We start from the raw sequence: 21,976 nt of genomic DNA, 5'->3' as shown, positions 1-21,976 counted from the left end.
GGCGAACTAGGTTCCGTTTATGATAGCGTTATTTTCTTTCCACAAATGTCGCAAATACAGAATTTAAATCAACAAAACATAATTTTATAATCGTAATATGTTTTATAATAAAAAAGCTGGTATGTCTGGTTTTGGATCAAATTAAACAGCAAAGTAGGTGAAAGGTACAGAGAAATTTCCAATCAATTTGAATCTAGAGGGCGCTATTGTGCCTAAACGCAAGAAGAAGCAAAACAAAACGAGAAGTAGAGCGAAGACGCTGCCTGCCTGGAAGGACCTAAAAGAGTTTCGGTGAGACGCCTGTTTAAAATCTCTCCACAGGTCACGTAATTTTACTTTTCTGTCGATCTGCAAAACGTCGCGTCCGCTCAAATCGTGTTTGCTGGGGTTCTACTTTGTTTGTTTTTCTTCCCACCCTACCGTCGTCGTTTCTAGGGCGATGTTGTCACTCTTTGCCAGGTCTGCTCTCACAACATGTAAGTGACCAGTGCTCTGTTACGTTATTAAACGTAAAGTCAGTCTTGTCAACATCTAACAGCTGTTGTGTTTTAATTTGCTATTTTTGTTGGGTGTTTTTGTAAAAGTTTACGTTGATAAACCACCGAGTCGTTATCACTCCGCCTTCAATGTATCACACAATGCATCCTTGCAGTTGGAAGAAGTTGTAAATACAGTACAATGAAATTGAAATATGTGCATCTTAAAATTAAAAGGCAGAAGCGAAGTTCATGAAAAAAAATCCATATATATATTAATCCACAACAACAACAAAACTATGTGTTGACTGAGTAAAAAACTACTACTATATAAATGTTCTTTGTAATAATATAATCAAATTTAGTTCTAACAAATTTTTAGTTAACTAATTCTTTCTAAAGTAATCACTAACTAACTACAGATTTTTTTCCCCCATGTGTTTCCTTATTTTAAAAGACAGGGGATTCGGGCCCTGCAACCAAACAATCATCCGAGCCATGTCGTCGTCCGGCGGTCCCACAGCTCCTTACACCACCCTGGCCATCAGCCGCCCAGCACAGGCGATCACGCATGTGGAGCTCCACCGTCCCAACAAGCGCAACGCCATGAACAAAGCTTTCTGGAGGCAGGAATCACTTTATATCGAGACCCCCCTAAAACAATTACATGGGGAAAATCATTTTTAATCGTGTCAAGAGCTGAATGATTTAGAAAAATAATCGAATTGGGATTCCCGCAGAGCATTATTGTCCTCATGACCATGGTTGTGTTCCCGCTCAGTGAGATGGTGGATTGTTTTAACGAGATCTCGGGTGACCCGGACTGCAGAGTGGTGGTGGTCTCTGCCGCAGGGAAGGTCTTCACAGCAGGTGTTGCAAGTGTCAAAGCTGCACATTTTTATGCGGATTTAAGAACAAATGTCATTCTCAGTGGTGCGTCCATGTCTGTGTGTGCGTTCGTCAAGGCATCGACCTGATGGACATGGCGGCTGACGTGCTGCAACCCGACGGCGACGACACGGCCCGGATTTCTTGGAACCTCAGAAAGACCATCAGCAAATACCAGGACACATTCTCAGTCATCGAGAGGGTCTGTCACACAAATGATGAGGATTTTGTTTCTTATTTTTTATTATGACTTATCTGAGAATTTTCTTGCTCTTAAGTGTCCAAAGCCAGTTGTGGTGGCAGTCCACGGAGCCTGTGTGGGAGGAGGTAAGAGGACGTCATCACATTAGAAGTTTGAAAAAGTGTTGCTGGAAGTGTTCGGTTTAGGTGAACGGTATGGGATTTTTTAATAGGTTTTAGGTGAACTAATGAATACACGCACGCACGCACGCACACATGCACATAAAATAAAATAAATAAATAAAATAATAAAATAAAATAACATTTAAAAAATAAATAAATAAATAAAATAAAATAACATTTAAAAAATAAATAAATAAATAAAATAAAATAAAATTTAACTCTTTGACTGCCAGACGTTTTCAGAAAAGGGATGCCGTGGGTGCCAGCCGATTTTAAGCATTTTGACTGATCTTTCAAGGTCCATAGAAAATTATGTGTTTGGACTATGGAAACACACATACTACCAAATGAAAGATTGGACTCTCATCTTTCATCAGAAAAAAAAGTTTGTTTCTACCTTATTCCGTTTTTCAGTAATCAACAATAGAAAATGGTTAGTTTCACCTCTGTTTTGAAACAAACGTCTTTTAACGTCTTTGGCACTCCTCCATAGGATTTTACGAAACGTTATTTAACGTTTTTGGCAGTCAAATAGTTAAAAAAGAAGGGGGGGCAATGATGATGACATGTCAAATTGGTAAAATTACCGAATGAACAATACTGAGCTCTCCAGAAAGGGGAAAAAAAAAGTTTGAAAAACGAATCATTTAAAATTAGATAATTTATGCATCCAGCGAGTGAAATAAAATTGGTCACAGCAGCAAAATTCACTTTTGTTGTATAAACAGTATTGAGTAATTGATGAATTATATAATACACCCTAAATGTACGCTATATGAAACTACTTTTGACTGAAGTCTAAGCTTATCTGAATCTAGATTCGATGAAGAGCTTGGTTGTAACTAAGGCATCATTTTTGACATGTATAAATCTCATGACAGTCACGTGTCCTTTTGGACTTACCGGGGGTCGAAATCCCCCATTGAAATGAATGGCGGGCGACCAGGGGTCGAAATCTCCCATTGAAATGAATGGCGGGCGACCAGGGGTCGAAATCCCCCATTGAAATTAATGGCGGGCGACCAGGGGTCGAAATCTCCCATAGGAAATGAATGGGGAGTTTATAGACAACCAAGAATGACATGCAATAGAACACAAGAGTTCCTCCAAGTTAGCAATCATAACAATGATGAAAAGAACCTTGGAGGAGGTCATCATTTTGAATTTGATCTAAAAAAAAATCAATGCTCCGTCAGGTGTGGACCTGATCACCGCCTGTGACATTCGCCTGTGCACCCAGGACGCCTGGTTCCAAGTCAAGGTATGTCCCGTTTAAATTAGACCGTCACATGACTTTCATCACTCACTAGGCCACACCCTTAAAGGCACGCATCCAACACACCAATACTACAGTACTCATATTTTCTGGGGATTTAGGTTTTTGTTGACATCCAAGTGTAATGAGTAATGAGGTTGTTGCCGTGGTTACTGTGTTGCAGGAAGTGGATATTGGGCTGGCGGCAGACGTTGGAACGCTGCAGAGGCTCCCAAAGGTCATCGGCAGCCGCAGGTGAACGGCTCGAAATCACACAGAAAATAATGACGGTGAACCCCCCAGTTCATGGGGGGGGGGTTATGTTTCAAAATAAATGGGAGGTTTGTCTTTGGTGCGTTTTCTCAAGCCTGGTGAACGATCTGGCTTTGACTGCGAGGAAGATGTACGCTGATGAGGCCCTGACCAGCGGGCTTGTCAGGTAAACTGTTTTTGATTTTTTTTTTTTGTAAATAGTATGTTAAAGTATCCTTAACCCTGGAGAACCCTTTTCTTCTTTGGAAAATTATGAAATATACATTATACACCATATACACCAAAATATGTTTTTTCAATTTTAACCCTTTATTCCCTAATTTAGGATTAGGGTGAAATTTGACCCTTTTGGGATTTAGGGGTATCATTTCGAAAAATCAGAATAACAAAAACTGTCAGTAAACTATTTAGAATTTAAGAAAATAATCAATCAAATACACAGCTACATTGAACAATATAATTTTTTTTGTTTTATTTGTTTCATTTTAGCCATCTTGTCACCACCACTCTGGCTCATGTAAGTGCAATATTCATCCACTAGATGGCCCCATGCAGGGGTCAGAAGTGGCACTCTGGACTTTTGAAGTTAAATTTGTAAAAAAAAAAAAAAAGATCTTTGTTATTTGAGTAGAATTTATAGTGGGCAAATTTGACCCCGTGGGTTCTCCAGGCTTAAAATGGATATCAAGGATATGGACTAAACACTAAAGCAGCTTTCCATATGAATTGAATGAAACTGTTTGTTTTTTTTGTTTGTCTTTTCAGCCGAGTGTTTGCAGATAAGGAGGCCATGTTGGCGAGCGCGCTGGAGATGGCCGGGGAGATGGCCGCCCGCAGCCCTGTAGCCGTGCAGGGCACTAAAATCAACCTCGTCTACTCTCGAGACCACAGTGTCGCCGAGGGACTCGACTACATGGTAACGAAAACTTTACATGCAATCAAGCCATGAGAATGAAAAATTACATAGATAAAATAATTTGTTTTGAAATGTTACTCTTTACATTTATTTATCCTTGTTTCGCCAATTTTAGATTTTTTTTACGTATTTTTGTTAACTCTTTGACTGCCAAAAACGTTAAATAACGTTTAGTAAAATCCTATGGAGGAGTGCCAAAGACGTTAAAAGACGTTTGTTTCAAAACTGAGGTGAAACTAACCATTTTCTATTGTTGATTACTCAGAAACGGAATAAGGTAGAAACAAACTTTTTTTTCTGATGAAAGATGAGAGTTCAATCTTTCATTTGGTAGTATGTGTGTTTCCAAACACATAATTTTCTGTGGACCTTGAAAGATCAGTCAAAATGCTTAAAATCGGCTGGCACCCACGGCATCCCTTTTCTGAAAACGTCTGGCAGTCAAAGAGTTAATTTTTAAATCTTTTTTTTTTTTAAAGAAACGATTAATAAAAATTAGGGGCGTCAGGCGATTACAATTTTTAATCGTAATTAACCGCATGACTTCACTAGTTACCTAAATCGGCTGGCACTGGCGACATCCCTTTTCTGAAAACGTCTGGCAGTCAAAGAGTTAATTTATTGACTGTTTTTTTTTTTTTATACCAGGCTACGTGGAACATGAGCATGCTTCAGACAGCAGACTTGATGAAATCCGCTCAGGCCTCCATGGAGAAGAAGAGCGTCAAAAGCATAACTTTCTCCAAACTGTGAAGAGAGCTCAGGAGGTCCCATCCACTGAACAAGCTCTTTCGACCAGTGGTTCTCAAACTAGGGTCTCCAGATCGTCCCTTTAGAGGGGGGTGTCCAAAGAGCCAACAACATTGCTGAACTAAACAAAAAAAAAAAAAGAATGTGTACAATCTCATGATTAATGTGACCTGGTGCTTGTTGTTTTTAATCCGTGTGTACATTTTAGACAAATAAGCTTGAAAGTGCACTTTTGACAAACAGCAGCCAAATTCAGTGGGCTGACTTAACGATCAAGTCCATTTCTTTGTTGCCATTGTAAAATACATAATTTGAATGTTTATTAATCTATTAAATGCTGCTGAAAGTTAAAGTCGACTTATTGTGTAACTCCACCACACAATTTAAAAACATTTCATAAAAGTCACGTTCAAGCCTTGTAAACATATTTGATGTTCATGAGACGCTCCTTGTACTTTGCTGCCATCTTGTGACCACTCGGTGTAAAAAAAAGTCCTATGTCACAAGGCACCATGATCTTTAAATAAGTTAAAAGGTTTATTCATGAAAAAAATTTACACAGGTATAAAAGTACATTCAGAGTCGCTCATTCACGAGTCTGCTTGCCGCGGAGCTTCTGGAGGGTTTTCTGTGCGGGGAAAAAAAATAATAATTTTGCGTCAGATGAGTGAACGGAGTGTAATGGCTGAAAAAAACGTGAGTGATGGTTTACGATGTGGAAGGCTTTGGCTTTCTGTCTGTTGCTGGCGTAAACCTCCTGTTGGTTTTGGACCGCCTTCCGCTGCTTCACCTCCTCCAGCTGCTCGTAAAGTCTGAAAGATTACATTTAATTAAACAGTTGGATTTGTTCTGTGACCAAGCTTGTAACTCAATGCGGTTGTATGTCAAATCATTTTTCATCATTGAAATGCCATTAAACTGTAAAGCCCCTAGTGGTGTTTGAAATTGACAAAAATATGTAGTGTCTCCTTTAAAAAAAAATAAAAAAAAATAATAATAATAATAAAGTACCTTTGAGTTCGTCTGTGCATCTCGGCAACTTTCTGTTTGCTTTTCTTGACTTGGCTTTGCTTGTTCAGCTTTGTTGACGTGCTCACTGCTAGAAAAAAACAAATGAATACTCAACTTCTGGGGCACCGAGTTCTATCTACCATCTCATCCCATTTTCGAACCTGGAGGAGTCGGGGACTTGATTTGCTTGACCATAGTGGACTTTGCCGGTATGGACTTGTGAACTTTGGCTCCCTGTCGAGTCTGCGGAGGTCGTTCCCCGAAGTGCACGCCGACCTCTGCCACCGTCGCTCCGGTCTTGCCCGGCGCCCCTTTACCCTTGACTTGTTCTGTCCGGTGGGCCGACGGAAGCTGCAGCAGGGTTATAATAATTAGAGCTACTTTTTAATTCGCTTTGACTTTTGTTTTCCAAATTCAGTCATTTTTAATTAGATTTTGGAGCAATTTTTTTTTGTTTAATGCTTCATTTGAAGCTGAGTGTTTTTACTGTGAGGTATTTGTTGGGTGCAAGATTTTTTGTAAATGTAAAATTTAGTTTGTTGGTAATTGTTTTTAAAACACTTTTTTAAATATTATGTCAAATTTAGTTTGAGTTATTTCAGTAGTTTTGGTTCTATATAATAACCTTGCCGCCCTCCTCCGCCGCCGCCCCTCCAGTCCTGGCCAGCACTCCTTTAGCCTTGACTTGCTCCGCCCGGCGGGCTGAGCGCTCCTGTAGGGCTTGGCGCTTCTCCTCAAAGACCCCCTGCTGCCGCCGGGACCCCCAGTTGAACTCGAGGAGCACGCCTGATGCCAGAAAACAGATCAGATGGTAAACTTCTGAACAGATAGAAATGACTTGAACACCTTCAAGTAACGTGAGTTGAGGAGCTTCATTTGGACAAAAGTAGTTTTTTTTCCACCATATTGTGACACATATAGGTAATAATAAACCTTTTTAAGAGAGGGTGTGTCAATTACTCTGGATTTTCAGGACTTGGTCTTTCCCACACTATATTGGAATGCTAAAAAATGGCGGACTTTACCAGCATGTGTTGGGCTCTGGTCCTCTGAAGGCTCCTCCATTATGGTTGTTTGGCACTCCTACGATAAGAGAACAAGAAGTTTATATGTAAGATAGAATTGAAAAGGTTCTAGAATAGCAACACAAAGTACCTCAAGGTCTTTCTGTTCTTCCTCCTCCCACCTTACATCTTCCTCAGGCGCCACGCTGTCCTGCAGCGTGGTGTCCGTCAAGCTCAACAGTGTTATTTCGGACTGCTCCAGGATGCCCTCCGTACTGCCTGCTTCCTGGAAATAGAATTAAATAAAACTTTATTGCCACTGCTACAGGCACAATGAAAATCAGGTATCTCAAATTGCAGTGTTGAGGTAAAAAAAATAAAAATAAAATACACAAATGCAATTATCAAACCCATACAGTTGGTCCTGTTTGGGAGAAAGACCAAAACAAAGGCACACACAGACACAAACAAAAGATGTGTCCACAATCAGGCAGCATTAAAAACTAGGGGTGGGAATCTTTGAATGTCTCACGATTCGATTCTGATTTTTGGGTCTGCGATTCGATTCAGAATCGATTTTCGGTTAGGAACGATTTTCGACTCAAATGATTTCATTGACAATGATTTTTACTCCAATCTATAGATATGCAAGAAATTGTAATGATCTACTCCAGTCTGACTCGCTAATGCTAATTAGCGCGCTACTCGCTGCACTTTTATCACTCAAAAGAACGGCTCCACACCGCCAAAAAACTTTTATTGGAATAATTTGATCGTGACTTTTTCCTTCTACTCTCTACCTCTAATGTGGCTACAACTTAACAGTGTAATAGACCGCGTGGAACCACACTGCCCCTAAGTGGCCAAATTGGGTACAACATGAACAGCGCTCCAAATAAAGGCACACACAGACAAAGGCAAGACAGTATAAAATAATTTAAATAGAATCGATTTTGGGACATTTAAAATCGATTTTTTGGCACACCCCTAATAAAAACGTACCAGCAGCTTAGCAGTGAGTCGCATCCTCAGGTTCAAACTGTGCTCCGGCTTCACTTCTGCAATTGGAACTTCCACTCGCTGATGCTCTTCTTCCTCGTCTTCCTCTGACAGCATGATGAATGCAGACGAAGTGTTGCTCGCGTCAGATTGCGAGAACCGTAAAACCTGAAATCAGAAAGGACCAAAATACTTATTTAATTACTGTTAAGCTTATTTAGGTGACGGTATACATGGAAAAAAAAGACATAAATACATAGGTAACCAAAAAAATACACAAAAACTAACAAAAAAAATATTAGGGGTGTGCCAAAAAAATCGATTCTCATTCAATACGATTCAGAATTGATTTTAAATGCCCCAAAATTTATTTTATTTAAATCATTTTATACTGTCTTTCCTTTGTTTATGTGTGCCTTTATTGGGAGCGCTGTTCATGTTGTACCCGATTTGGCCACTTGGGGGCAGTGTGGTTCCACACAGTCTGATGCACTGTTAAGTTGTAGCCACATTAGAGAGTAGAAGGAAAAAGTCACGATCAAGTTGTTCCAATAAAAGTTTTCTTTTTTCAGCGTGGAGCCGTTCTTTTGAGCGATAAAAGTGCCGCGGGTAGCGCGCTAATTAGCATTAGCGAGTCGGACTGGAGTAGATAATTACGATTCCTTGAACATCTATAAATTGAAGCAAAAATCATTGTCAGTCAAATCATTTTGAATCAAAAATCTTTTTTAACCGAAAACCGATTCTGAATCAAATCGCACACCCAAAAATCATAATCGAATCAAATTGTGAGACATTCAAAGATTCCCACCCCCAAAAAGTATATTTAAAAAAAATAATATAAATCACACACACGACCTGCGGAGAGTCGCCGCAATGCCAAGTGGACCTCTGGCGGGAGCCCCCCTCCGTCCTCAAGCCCTCGGTGGACAGCTCGCTTTCAGAGGCGTCACCTTGTGACGGCAAGTCAGAATGCGGCGACACGCTGAACTCGCCGCTGGAGAGTTGACCAGTGGAGGAGTCAGCAAATGCGGCGGACGGGTCCGCCGTCTCGTTGTTGGTGACCTCGACCGGGAGGGGGTGAAAGGAGTGTGCGTCGGGCGTGAGAAGATTCCGACCAGGGACGGAAGCAGTTTGATAGGAGGCTTCGGGAGGTAATGATGGAAACGGAGGTATGGTGGCCTCCGTCAAGGCACTGAGACCGACGCCAGTTCTTTCACCTAAAAAAAAGCAGATGCAATGAGTCGTGTTGCCTCTAGCTTTTTAAAGGTGCCTCTTAAATCCTCAAACCTGAGCTTCCAGTGTCCTGGCCAGAAGACATGTCCAACACCCCGACAAGCGGTCTCATCGGGCTCTCCTCCGGACGCTCGTCCAACCACAACTGTTCTGTCCGAGACGTCAACTGACCGGCACAAAGATCCCGCTCGCCACTCCGCCAACGCTGGCTTGATTCTTGGGAGGCTTGTTCCATGATGCGACTCAGAGTCAAGTCCCACCCGGCAGAAGGCGGCGGGCCGGCTGGCGGGCCGATCATGGACGAGTACGCCGATGGCTGACCCACCAGCCACTCCATGGTGGTTTCTCTTTGGTCGGGGAGGAGGCAGGAGGACTGGTCGCCCACTTGACCGGTTAGAGGTCTGAACGAGTCCTGATCATCGCAGACTGGGAGCGGCTCTAGAATTGGGTGGACCGTCTGGTCAAGATTCTGGAAGATAAACAAGAGAGAAAGAAAAAATTGTAATTGGGCGGACTTAATTCTTTTTCTCAAGGTCCTCTTTCCGTGTATTTTTTAGGAAGGTTTTGGTTTATAGGTTAGGCTAATGCTAAAATAAAGACAGATGAACCATGACTTGATATGAAAGACCGTTTACGTACGTACTTCAATTACAGTTGTTAAATTACTAAACGAATTGACTTGCAGTCTTTTAAGTGTTCACTATGACAACTTTTGATGTTATGTGAAACAATGCACTTTAACTAACTTCCTCCCAAAAACGTATAAATACGTTCTATTTTAAATATTACCATGCTCCCAAAGACGTATTTATACTTTTTTTTTTTTTTAATGCTAGAGCATACATAAGGCATGCACTGAACTGTAAGAGGTGGTAGTTATTACAAAAACGGCCAGCAGGTGGCAACAGAGTATAAGATATCAACCATGGCCATGTTGCAAAAAGCTTTCCCCGTTGTCACAGATTTGTGAATAATGATGAAACTTAGCTATATTCTAATGCTAATTGCTCCAACGCATGAAAGAAGAGAGACTAATCTTTTTTTGGTAGGTTCCAAGTTTTTATAGCAATATTTTTAGACGGCTTTACGGCTCACTGACCATGTCACTTGTGCGGGCGGCTTGAGAGGGAAGAGTCGCGCAAGACGCTTCGTCGTCCTCCCCTCGACTCTCAGAGACTACGTGTAAAGACTGCTGGGAAAGTGAGGAGTGAAGCTCTTCTGAAACCGAGCCTTCGTTATCTGCTGACAGGGAAAATTGCAGAAGATGATTCTCATAGAATTGGAACTTTTTATACAGACAAAAAAAAACATTGTTTTCTTGAACAAATACAACTATTCTCCTAAGAATGACCTAACTTTTTGATCCCTATGGAATTTAGGGGTACATAAGGTAGTTAAGGTACGTTTAATCGGCATTACTCATTCAATGCCAAAAATGTATGAATAATGTTTTAGTACTTTGTATTTCACTACCAAAAACGAATTTATACGTTTTTTTTTTCATGCTAGAACATATAGAAGGCTTTGATGCAAATTCTGACCCAAAGACATCGCTTAAAGCAATGGTAGTTATTACAAAAAATGACCAGCAGGTGGCGACAGAGTATAAGAGCTCAGCCAGGGCCAAGTTGCAACAAGCTCTTTTTCCAGTGTTTTCAACAGGAATGTGAATAATCATGAAACTTAGCTTTATTCTGATGCTATTTGCTGCAAAACGGAAACACTAATACAAATATACTTTTTTTTTCCTGATGAAAGAAGAGACTCTAATCTTTCTTTTGGTAGGTTCCATGTTTTTTATAGCAAAATAACACAATATTCTGTGGGCCTTGCAAAATCAGTCACATTACAGTAAAACAGCCGGGAGCGAAGGGGGTTGCTTCAGTAAAAATGGCTGGGAGTGAATGAGTTCATGTAGCATTCATTTTGACATTTCCCCCACCCCAAAACTGGTGAATTAAAATGAATTTCTTCATTTATTATTATTATTTCTGTGTAAATATTTTTTTTCTGAATGTTGTTTAGTTAATTATAATTAAATAATAAATATTTTTATTTATTTTTTATTTTTTACCAGTATTCTATTAATTACCTGGCCCAATTTTTAAAGCGTACCATGGTGAATAAAATCTGCCCACTCGGTGGAAGAAGCAGCCTGGCACGCTGTACCTGTGCTTTTACCCGCCGCGCTTAAAGAGACGTCGAGCTCTTCGGCATATTGGTCGATGATGCGCTGGACGTTGCTGCCGCCGAGCACAGCCGGTTGGGGCCGGCCTGCAGCAGAAGTGGAAGAGCTGCCAAGTCGAAAAGTCTCCGTGGCGCCAAGGGTTGGAGATTTACCTGATAAGGACACAAAGACAGGTTTGGATCAGAGGAGAGACTTGAGACGCATGACCCGAGTCGGACTTCAGTCCACCGATTTCTCACCTGCGTTGGCCTCTGGGTCAGTAGTGATGTAGCTACCAGTGGATAGGGTGGTGGTTGACAGGCTGTCCAGATCAGGAGGTCCATGTGCAGACTGACACCACAAAAACATATTTAGTTAGGGTAGGCGGCGGATGGATGACTTATATTATATATTCACCTTCACTAATAGTAATTTAGCGTACCAACATTTATCATAATCTCTATTGATACACTACAATATAGAGAGATCAAATAATATGCTTTTAAAGTTTGTAAAAAAAACTTTTTTTTTTCTCCAAAGAGTTTTAACCCCTCCCTCAAAAAAACAAACTTGGTCAAGATTAAACAGACACGCAAAGCAACTGAGCTCAGTTCAAGTGTAGAAACCCTCATAAAAATGTATTTTTCGTTGAAAATACACTTCAGGTCGGGGAGTTTTACATCATCACTCAGTACACAAAAACACATTCAAGATTCTCTCACACTCACACTCACACACACACACACACACACACACACACACACACACGCACACTGAGCTCAGTTCAAGTGTAGAAACCTTCATAAAATGTATTTTGTTGTAAAATACACTTCAGGTAATTTTGTTGACATCATCGCTCAGTACAGACAAAAAGACAACACACACAGATTTGGCTATTTGTCATCGTTGATCCACAACTTGTGAACCTCACAGGGCTTGACAAAGCGTACCTGGATAAATTGGCACACCCCTTGAGTTCAAATAACAGCCCTAGCAATTGACTTGCCTCTCTTGGCGGCCTGGTATGATCTGGGAGGGTTCTGCTGATCGTGAGTGGCGGGACAAAGTACTCGGTTCCCCTCTCAGAGTCGGATGAGAGGCGGTGGTATGAACCTGGAAGACAGAAATTCCATTTTGGATTGAACCCGAAAATCACCGACTGTATTAATTTAATTGAACCACAAAAACATAGCGTGGTTGTCAATGAAGAAATGGGTCGCCATAAAGAGTCTAAAAATCAGGTGCCTCCGAGTGGCAAAAAATAAATAAAAACAAATAGCACTTTACTTACCATGCTCAGAAGTGCCTGGGGATGTTCCGGTCCCCATCGCCGGCTTTTCTCGACAGAGTGATGGAGTGGACCTCCTTGAACTTGACATAGAGGAAATCTGGAGACTTTGTTGGCTGGTTCCAGGGGATTCATACGGCTCCTGGAGAGACCAATCCATTGCATGTTGTGGCACAGAGAAAACATCCTCTGGACCTGAGAACAGAAACCGTGTCAGTGATTAAGTGACACATCTTGCCATTTCAGGTTTTAGCATCAAATACTTAATACAGGTTGTACCAAAGATGGAATTTTGGTATGGGTGACGAAATCTGGTACTGACCCGTCACCTGGCTGGTGTCCACTGGCGTCTCGACTTCCTGAATTGCGCTGAGCTCGTGCCGGTCCCTCATCATGTCGAGCCGGACGCGGGTCACGGGGGGTTTTGCTGCTCGAGAGGCTGGAAGAGAATCAAGTAACAACACAAAGTGAAATCCACATAACAGAAAATGTGGGTCAAGGTATGAGGTCAACATCCACAATAGTGCGTTCTATAAATATAACAAATACATTACCTGTCTCACTGGTGGAAGGGAGTTGAAGACTTGGGGTGTCTTTTGTCAGATGCCCCGAGTGGGACAAACTCCCCCCATTCGATTTTTCTATGATTTTGAGCAGGGAGGAAAGTAGTTCCAAGCGGGTTCGACCGGTGTCCTCTGGGGCCGAGACTTCACTGTGTGGCTGCGAATTGGAAACGCGCGATGGTATTGCACAACAGCGGCAACGGGGGATGAATTGACATCGACAGCCATGGACGAAACTCACCTGCGCATCGACATGCATCAGAGCCCGCAATGTTTCCTTTTGCTGTCTCAGGATGTCCAAGCTTTCTCGCTGTCTTTGCCGCAGCTCGTCGAGGCTTTTCCTCTCGCCGTCCTGCTGCCGCTCGTGGGAGCCGTGAGGCCTCCGCTGGTCTGAAACGTCTTCTGCGGGTGATCCAAACCGCGGGGGGCGTTTCTCCGTGACCGTTTGGATGGGCCGGAATGGAAAGCTGGCGGTGACCCCTTTGGAGGAGACGACCTCTGCGGCGAGTGGTTTAAGAGTGAAGGACTCTCTGATGAGCGCTTGAGGAGGAAGGACTTCTCTGGTGACTGGTTTAGGATGATGTGACTCTATGGTGACCATGTTAAGAGGGAGCGATTCTGCGGTGACTGGTTTAGGAGGAAGAGACTTTCTGGTGACAACTTGAGAAGGAGATGGTTCGGTGACGACCACTTGAGGAATCGGCTCTCTGGTGACTGGTTTAAGACTGAGTGACTCTCTGGTGACCATTTTAAATGGGAGTGACTCTCTGGTGACCCCTTGAGGAGGACGTGACTCTCTGGTGACCACTTGAGGAGGACGTGACTCTCTGGTGACCCCTTGAGGAGGACGTGACTCTCTGGTGACCCCTTGAGGAGGACGTGACTCTCTGGTGACCACTTGAGGAGGACATGACTCTCTGGTGACCCCTTGAGGAGGACGTGACTCTCTGGTGACCCCTTGAGGAGGACGTGACTCTCTGGTGACCACTTGAGGAGGACATGACTCTCTGGTGATCCCTTGAGGAGGACGTGACTCTCTGGTGATCACTTGAGGAGGACGTGACTCTCTGGTGACCCCTTGAGGAGGACGTGACTCTGTGGCGCTCACTCGAGGAGGAATTGGCTGTGTAGTGACCATTTTAAATGGGAGTGACTCTCTGGTGACCACTTGAGGAGGACTTGGCACTCTGGTGACCACTTGAGGAGGACTTGGCACTCTGGTGACCACGTCAGGAGGAAGTAACTCTCTGGTGACCATTTTAGGAGGAAGTACCTTCCTGATGGCCGCGTTAGCAGGATGTGACGTCGCGGTGGCCGACTGGCTTCGAGCTCGCTCTGCGACTTTCAAAACAACTTTTCGCGTCAAAAGTGCAGGATCGGAGACGTCCTGTGTGTGGTGTCTAGGAATGTTGAAACTTTCAAAGGGTTCTAAAGGATGCAGGCTGGAAACAAGGCCGACACTGGATGAGGGAAGACTGGGTGGCGAGGATGGACCGGCGAATCCTCGTGAGGTGACCTCGGCAGCGATTTGTGGCTTTGCGGAGGGTAAATGCAGAGGAGGCGGCGGAGTGGCCACGTTGTGACGACTCTGAAGAGATCGCTGGTATTCTTCCAGGCGTTGTCGAGCCAGGTCCATAGAATGCTGATGACTTCTTTAAATAGGCAAATAATAAAGATGGAATACGAATCAGACACTAGAAGACATTTTCTATACATTTTAGGTGTTCAAATATGTTCACAATGTGTTTAAAAAGTCGGTTTAATCAAATTGGGCTAATCAATGACTTTATTTGTGTAGCAACTTTCTAATATTGAGGAGTTTATTTTTGCAGGCTAATCCCAGGGACATGAAGTTTGAAGCATGAAGCATGAGTTTTATTCAATTTATTTATAAACTACTGATTTTCTTTTTATGTGCATTGTGGCAAACTGCATTTTCCTGTCCAGAAATATTTTCAGTGGGGCAATTTCAAACACAAATATAAATTTCATACAGGCTTTAGGTTAGCTTAGCAATTAGCATGGCTTCTCTTCGAGAACGTTACAAAATGCAATCACAAACACATTTTAGGGAAGGTCACAACAATTATGTAAGTTTTAATGAGGTTTAATGTGACACACCTGTTTTGCTCCAGAAGGCGCTCTTGACATTCTCGGATTTTTCGGGTGTGCTCAGGAATTAGCAGCTGTCGTATCAATCCAGAAATGAGTCATGACAGAAAATAAATAAATAAAATCGTACTCAAACATCGGCTTACCTCTGGACGTTGGTAAACTTCCTGGCCACGAACCGGCGGCACCTCTGCTTCGTTAAGAGGGATTTCTTGGATCACGTCAGCTTTCGGGTGTTTTTCTTCCTGCTGAGCCTCAAGCAGCATCTGCTCCAATTGGGCCTTCTGGTCTTCCAGCTCCTGTAGCAAGGCCATCTGCTGCTGTTTCTCCTTCTCCAGCTCCATCTCCTGCAGAAGAAGAAAAAGTCAAGAAAAAGGCTCACCTACGGAATTAAAACGAAAAGCAAAATGCACTGTAAAAAAAAATCGTTAGTGGAAAAATGATTCTCCACAAAGTGGACTACCAGTCCCTGAATGATCGCTTACCCTTTTCTTTCGCTCTGCTTCAAATTCCAGGATTTTGGAGGAAAGGGCATCTCGGTGTGGAGTTTCTGCTGGGACTGGCTGAGCAGTTTGCTTCACTGCTTACAGAAACAAAAGAAACCCTGGTTTGTCACGGAAAACGCTTATTGAATTTTTTTTATGTTATTTTTTTATCCACAGCGTGTTGATTGCGTCATAGTTATTTATGAAATTTGGACTGGTCCAGTCCAACCAAAACTTAACCAGAATTTCTCTCTTAGCTCAAAGTGAAACATTTTCAATGCATCATTACCTTGAGATGACGATGGAGGTCGGGTGGGCTGGCTGCTGAGGGAACCCGTGTCGATGGTCGTCTCTCGCTCCGAGATCGCCTCTTTATCGGCGAGCGCGTCCCTCTCCGCAACTCCCTCAGGCCTGACGACGGCATCCCGCTCTGGGATCACTTCTGCGTCCCGCTCTGAGACCCGACTGGCAACGGTGACGAGAGAATGGGCATCAGTGATACCGCCGTTGTGGCTTGTCGACTCATTCCTTTGGTTCCTGATGCGGTCGAGGAGATTTGTCAGGGCCTGTCTGGGAGCTGCTCTGACAGTGTCCACTGCAAGTTTAGAAGGGGTATGGAAAGTTATTTGAGCATTTATTCGATATCCTTAGTCATCTTAAGGTTCACGTACTAGTATGCACTTTGCCCTCACTAATAAGTAAATTCAGCTAAGAAGGACAGGTGATTTAACAGTAGGGGTGTCAGGCGATTATTTATTTTTTTACGTAATTAATCGCATGACTTAAAAAATTAACTCACGATTAATAACAAATTTGCACCCCAAAAAAATCTACAATAAAATGTACAATAATTTCCCCCCCAAATTTTTCATACGCTTATTAACATAAATAAAATGTTTAACTAATAGAAAAATGGCTGCATCTTTTAGTAACTGATACAGTAATTTCAAAATAATTCATAAAATTGAGTTAAAATTAAAAAGAGGTACTGTATTGTAAAAAAAAAAAAAAAACGAGTGTGATATTTATTTGTGTTATGGTCATTTTCTGCCACTAGATGGCATAATTGCATTTGTAAGACAGCGATAGCTCAGTGCATCTTCCTTTTCATATTAAGAGCTATTTAGTCTTTAACATGAAGTAACTTGTGAAATTCTGCACATTTAAATTGTAAAATACAACTTGACCCCAGTCTCCACAAATATCTGCATTATTATAAAATTTATTACTGTTAAATTTTGGTAGCTGCGTTGCGACTGAAATTCTCCCAGTACAGGCTTTCCAAGTCAGGGACGGTCATTAATTGTGCATTTTTGTGATGTTAAAGGAACTTTAAATTAACATAAAATGACAGTAATGCCTGGACTATAAGCCTCTACTTTTTTCACTTGCATTCGACCCTGCGGCTAATACAAAGGTGCGGCTTATCCATCAGATCACAAGGGGGCGTACTCTAAAGGACGCGCAAGAGCGTCAGGCAGAGCAAACCAAACCAAGTGAGCCCAAATACAGCAGGAGAGACGGAACGAGAGTGAGACAATTTGCGCAATCATTATGGAAAAGAAAGTAGCGGGAACCCAGTGCGATAACATTAAAACACCTGCGGCTTACAGTCAGGTGCGGCTTATATGTGTAACAAACAAACTCGAGTATTCCCTAAATTTACCCAGCGCGGCTTATAGTCAGGTGCGCCTTATAATCCAGAAATTACTGTAATGCACTAATTTTGACACCCCTATTTAATAGTAATGTTTTTCCCTTACTATTTGTGCCACTTTTGGCCAATTAGTACACAATTAAACCTTTAATTATTTTATTTAATTCTGCCCACAAAGCATCTTCTGTGCATTCTAAGTAAAAAATAAAAAATTAAATAAAAAAAAGTTTTTTATTGTATTGTACCACAAGCTGATTCCTGCGATCCAGTGTCGATTTTCGACGTTTCATGTTCGGATGTGATGGCCTCGTCCAGTGTGACATCCAGGTCAGGGTCTTGCCTGTTAGTGGACATAACAGGAAGAGGTTCGGGGACCAGCCGTTCCACCAGGTCACCTTTGATTTCTGGAATCAGGCACATTAAAAAGCTTGTATCATTTGAGGTGAGTTAGTTATGTAGAATGTAGCCATTCCATGTAAAAAACATGGATACAGAAATCATAGTTCACAGATAAAATTTACCTAGTTGCGTTTTTATTTTCCGTGGAGCACAAAGAGGAAGCCAATTCTGATATTTGGCCTAATAAAATTCCAATACTCAATTAATAATCAGATTAACCCATTTGCTCCCAAAAACGTATAAATGTGTTTTACTTTAAATGTTTGAAGTGTCCCAAAGACATAAAAGTTTTTTTATGTTAGAGCATACAAAGGGCTTTGATGCAGCCTCTCAACTGCAAAGAACTGTTAAAGAAATGGAAGTTATTACACAAACGGCTAGCAGGTGTCAGCAGAGCAAAAGAGATCAAACAGGGCCATGTTGAAAAAAAAAGAAGCTCTTTTACTCACATTTCTAAATAGATTTGTGAATAATGATAAGCCATAGCTATATTCTAATGCTAATTGCTGCAAAATGGAAACAAATAGAATTCTACTTTTTTTCCTGGTGAAAGAAGAGACTCTAATCTTTCCTTTGGTATGTTCCATGTTTTTATAACAATATGACACAATATTCTGTGGGCCTTGCAAAAGCAGTCAAAATCCAGTAAAACAGCTAGGAGTGAAGAGGATTGCTTCAGTGAAAAAAACAAAAACAAATAAATAAATAAATAATGAATTTGGTCCCTTTAGGCTTGAAGCAAGAAAGATACGAACTACATTTTTTCAACCGATTTTTATGTATCTAGTTCTTACTTCTTTCCCTGGTGTACATGTCCTCAAAGGCAAACTCCATGTCCCTTTGGAAGTCCTCCTTCATCTCCTGTCTCCTGTGAGCCGGCTGAAACATCTGTGGCGGCATCTGGGATGCCTGCTGCCGCCTCCTCAGCATGTCCGCCTGCTGCATGTGCTCCAATTCAACAAGAAGTCGATCACGGTCCTGCAGGGGTCAAAACAGGGCCTGATAATAACAATACGCCACTGTGTCGGGCCACCATGTAGCTTACAAATGAATAAATACAAAGAAATTAACACATTCTGCATTTGGTCAGATTTGTTTACTTGTAAGATTTTTGTCCTCACTAGGCTAAAATAAAGATTGTCTAGCAACACTTTTTCTACTATCGTATGACTTGAACTACAAAATTACAGAAATCTTTCCAAATAAATTACCGATAATGGTAATCTATAAGTACTGTTATGTCATCTAAGGTGGGCAAGGAGAGACATTTATTTTGCATAGCACTGGCAATGGGCAAATTTCCGTACATCCAAACTTAGCACTTTTCAAGAGACCAAAAAAAAACAAAACATGGCATGGTTATTGAACCATATGACATTGCATCATCAATGCATATAAGCCATTTTCAACATTTTAGATTGGTCAGTGATGGCAAGTGCATGGAAAGTCATACCAGCGCTTGGTGCTCTTTCCTCAGAGCCGTTTTCCCTCGAAGACGAGCTGTCTCCATCTGCTCGGCTCTTTTCCTCTCACCGTCCCTCTGGAAGTCCAGAAGCGTCTTCATCGCCAGCTCAGCTCCCTCGTGGGCATCTGCCTATTTTTGTAAACATGACTTTTAGTACAACACGAAAGAGGAACATACGATTAATGACAAGGGTTTTACCTGCTCCGTGTCCTCCTCCCGGTCCACCGTGAATGCGGACATGTGGTAGCGTGTGGACGCAAAGGCACTGACGTCGGATTTATTTCCTACGTTAGATTTCCCGGACTCAATAGCTTGCTGGAAAGGAGAAGACAATACAGTTTATTGTAAAAAAACATGGTTCATCATTCACAGTGTATTTTAAAGTGATCATTTTTCCAAGTTTCTTCGTTTTTTATAGTACACAGGCAAGTCCCAATTTTGAGTTGCACCATATTTTTCCGAAAAATCCCTAGCAAAACTGAGGTATAATTGAAGACATGCAATGTAATTCACTATAGTTTGGCCTACTAGTAAACATTTGAACAAAATATAGTTTGTTTAAACATTTCATACCATTTCAAACACAACCTTTTAGTACATACAACTAACCAGAATTGGATTTGGGGGAGGCGCCGGGAGGTTGGCCACTTTGGTCGATCGCTCCTTTTCTACCTCCAGCGCCTTCTTTCTAGCATTGATTGTTCTGGAAAGGAAACAAAAACAATGTGCACATTTCTCATACTGTTCTGGTCTGATAGACGCACTCAAAAGTGGAAAAATTCTTACCGGCTTTGCATCTCGGTATCTTTAAGCCTCTGCGACTTGAGCTCCTTGAGGGCATCTCGAAAGCGTTCCTCCGCTTTGGCATGATTCAGCGCCTCCCTATGAGTTATGGCCGCCAAATCAGGCTCCTTTTTCAGATCAAATGAGATTTCAATAAAAGTGAGACACTTTTTTTGTGTATATTGTTCTCTGGAAAGCTGTTTGAGGATTTTTTTTGTGTGCAAACATTGACATCTGCCTGTGTAAATGTTAACTAGCTGAAATTTATCATGTCATATTGCATTACATTTTCCTTGGCCATCCTCTGTCCTTGGCCGACCATTTGGAGACTCTGTTCGTACAGCATCTGCAGCGTGCGCAGTTTCTGCCTCTGCTGCTGCTCCCATTCCTCCCGCAGCTCCTGTCCCAGCAGCTCCAACTCACGCTGGCGCCTCTGCTCAACATTCTGCCGCGTCTGCAGCGCAAAGTACTTCTGCTGCTCACGAACCTAGGGAGAGGGACAGGTTGGTGGGTGTCAAATACAGACTAACAGAATGATACATTGTTTCTTTTGTAACCAAGAACACCTGATTCCTAAGAATAGAAATAATCTTGAAGAAGCGTAACATTTTCACTTTTGGCTTTTCAGAGGTCTCATAAATAAGCATCAGAGATGTTTTGTAAGTATTTTTCAGTAGCAGAAATGCCAAAATGTTCTGCAGAAAGCATATTTCTTCAATTCTAGATTTTTAGAAGTAGATTGTCAATATAATTTATGTCTCTGCTACTAGTACTTATAAAAGATTCATTGGCAAGACCTCACCCTGTTGGCTCATTCACGATGCAAATCACAACCCCCCCCCCCCCCCATTCTCTTTTTCAACAGTCTTCATTCCCAAAGTCCGCAGTACTTTTGGTTCATTTTCTTTTCAATTTTCTGCCCCAAATGACTGAAAAACCGCAACAATTTATAAAACTCACATAATTTATTCCAATTTTATATTATTGTAAGGAATAATGTACAACATTGTCGCTGGACCTGTTTTTGGCCTGTTGGAAACCTTTTATTCACCATTTGCTTTTCTTTGGCTTTGTTTTTACTCTGCAAATGAGAAAAAGGTAAAATCCTGTCCATGATCTGGCCCTTGATCTCACTTGTAAAGTGAGTTTGAAAGTACAGTAACTGGTTGAGCAGAACACAATTAGTTCGCATGCTTGGGAAAATGCTGGAAAGGAGAGAACCGATCAACACGACGATTATGAGTTTGAGAACGTGAAAATGTATGTTTGACTCTCAAAAACAATGCCAATTTCGATCGTGGTTAACTTCACTTGAATACATATGACATCACAATAAAGTGCGACGTCAAAAAGCGAAACAAATTCTCTTGTTTTCTCATTTACCTGTTGTATTCGCAGTATTCTCCTCCTTTCCCTTTCTTCTTGTATCAACTGGGCCTCTTCGTTGGGGCTCAGTCGTAATTTTCCCATCCGTCTCGCCATTGTCTCTCAGCGTAAACATTTCTCTGTAGCAACATAGGCAGCTAGCAGCTCTGCTAATTAGCCGGAGTTGGTCAACTTCGCAGGATCGCAACGATCCTCCACTCAAACGCAAGTTAAATGAAAAAAATGGAGTCTTATCAAGTTGTGGCTGACACGCATACGTTTTAAAGATGCAGTCAACTCAAATGGAAAGACATATTCTTGCAGCACACAAATCTGTGCGATCGCAAGAGTTCGCTTTGAATGTTACTACGTCACATCCGGTGGTTTAAACGTCCCGCCGTGCCTTGTGCGCTTTGTCGCGACGCTAAGTTGTATTATTTAAAGTATTATATGTCATTATCAATTATTTATGTTGTTATATAATATTAGCCGATGATTCTATCATGGATATATTCTAAAAA

The 21,976-nt window shown here is 41.8% G+C and overlaps 2 protein-coding genes across 10 annotated transcripts; one reads left to right on the top strand and one right to left on the bottom strand.

Moving 5' to 3' along the window:
• The first annotated feature begins 12 nt into the window (after positions 1-12).
• Positions 13-5,273, top strand: ech1 (enoyl CoA hydratase 1, peroxisomal). 3 transcript variants are annotated; one of them, XM_077566769.1, is made up of 11 exons: positions 194-291; positions 436-476; positions 934-1,102; positions 1,258-1,346; positions 1,442-1,566; positions 1,643-1,691; positions 2,924-2,988; positions 3,167-3,237; positions 3,350-3,421; positions 4,021-4,171; positions 4,820-5,273. In XM_077566769.1, exons 2-11 carry the CDS (start codon positions 440-442, stop codon positions 4,922-4,924), a joined length of 933 nt encoding a protein of 310 aa, XP_077422895.1. In that variant the 5' UTR covers positions 194-291; positions 436-439; the 3' UTR covers positions 4,925-5,273. The 3 variants fall into 3 exon arrangements, with proteins under 3 accessions (XP_077422897.1, XP_077422895.1, XP_077422896.1); XM_077566770.1 differs by having other exon boundaries at positions 251-321; XM_077566771.1 differs by lacking the exon at positions 436-476 and having other exon boundaries at positions 13-291.
• Positions 5,274-5,434: 161 nt separating this feature from the next.
• cep295 (centrosomal protein 295) lies at positions 5,435-21,823 on the bottom strand. Of its 7 annotated transcripts, XM_077566767.1 has the most exons (30): positions 21,474-21,823; positions 20,377-20,577; positions 20,094-20,218; positions 19,917-20,010; positions 19,506-19,622; positions 19,296-19,436; positions 18,637-18,820; positions 17,689-17,847; positions 16,076-16,381; positions 15,787-15,884; positions 15,448-15,648; positions 15,311-15,375; positions 13,431-14,841; positions 13,181-13,346; positions 12,949-13,065; positions 12,630-12,821; positions 12,345-12,451; positions 11,599-11,689; positions 11,287-11,511; positions 10,271-10,413; positions 9,226-9,640; positions 8,794-9,155; positions 7,939-8,103; positions 7,088-7,222; positions 6,958-7,015; positions 6,558-6,718; positions 6,094-6,283; positions 5,933-6,020; positions 5,634-5,733; positions 5,435-5,549 (listed from the first exon to the last, which is right to left on the bottom strand). In XM_077566767.1, the coding sequence occupies exons 1-30, from the start codon at positions 21,570-21,572 to the stop codon at positions 5,508-5,510; spliced, it is 5,958 nt and encodes a 1,985-aa protein (XP_077422893.1). In that variant the 5' UTR covers positions 21,573-21,823; the 3' UTR covers positions 5,435-5,507. The 7 variants fall into 7 exon arrangements, with proteins under 7 accessions (XP_077422893.1, XP_077422886.1, XP_077422890.1 ...); XM_077566760.1 differs by having other exon boundaries at positions 5,435-5,733; XM_077566764.1 differs by having other exon boundaries at positions 5,435-5,733; positions 5,933-6,017.
• Between the last annotated feature and the right edge of the window lie 153 nt (positions 21,824-21,976).

Source organism: Vanacampus margaritifer, chromosome 5 (assembly GCF_051991255.1).
Source record: "Vanacampus margaritifer isolate UIUO_Vmar chromosome 5, RoL_Vmar_1.0, whole genome shotgun sequence".
Classification (NCBI taxonomy): Eukaryota; Metazoa; Chordata; class Actinopteri; order Syngnathiformes; family Syngnathidae; genus Vanacampus; species Vanacampus margaritifer.
This window is presented reverse-complemented; position numbering and strand designations above follow the sequence as displayed.

Bases quoted from the DNA above. Each gene is read 5' to 3' on its own strand.
- ech1 (XM_077566769.1), top strand. From the start codon at position 440: ATGTTGTCACTCTTTGCCAGGTCTGCTCTCACAACAT. The intron at 1,103-1,257 runs GCAGGAATCACT...GTTCCCGCTCAG, and splicing joins ATGAACAAAGCTTTCTGGAG to TGAGATGGTGGATTGTTTTA. The intron at 1,347-1,441 runs GTGTTGCAAGTG...GCGTTCGTCAAG, and splicing joins AGGGAAGGTCTTCACAGCAG to GCATCGACCTGATGGACATG.
- cep295 (XM_077566760.1), bottom strand. From the start codon at position 21,572: ATGGCGAGACGGATGGGAAAATTACGACTGAGCCCCAACGAAGAGGCC. The intron at 15,885-16,075 runs GTAATGATGCAT...TGTTTCTGTAAG, and splicing joins ACCTCCATCGTCATCTCAAG to CAGTGAAGCAAACTGCTCAG. The intron at 15,376-15,447 runs GTAAGCCGATGT...TTGATACGACAG, and splicing joins AAGTTTACCAACGTCCAGAG to CTGCTAATTCCTGAGCACAC.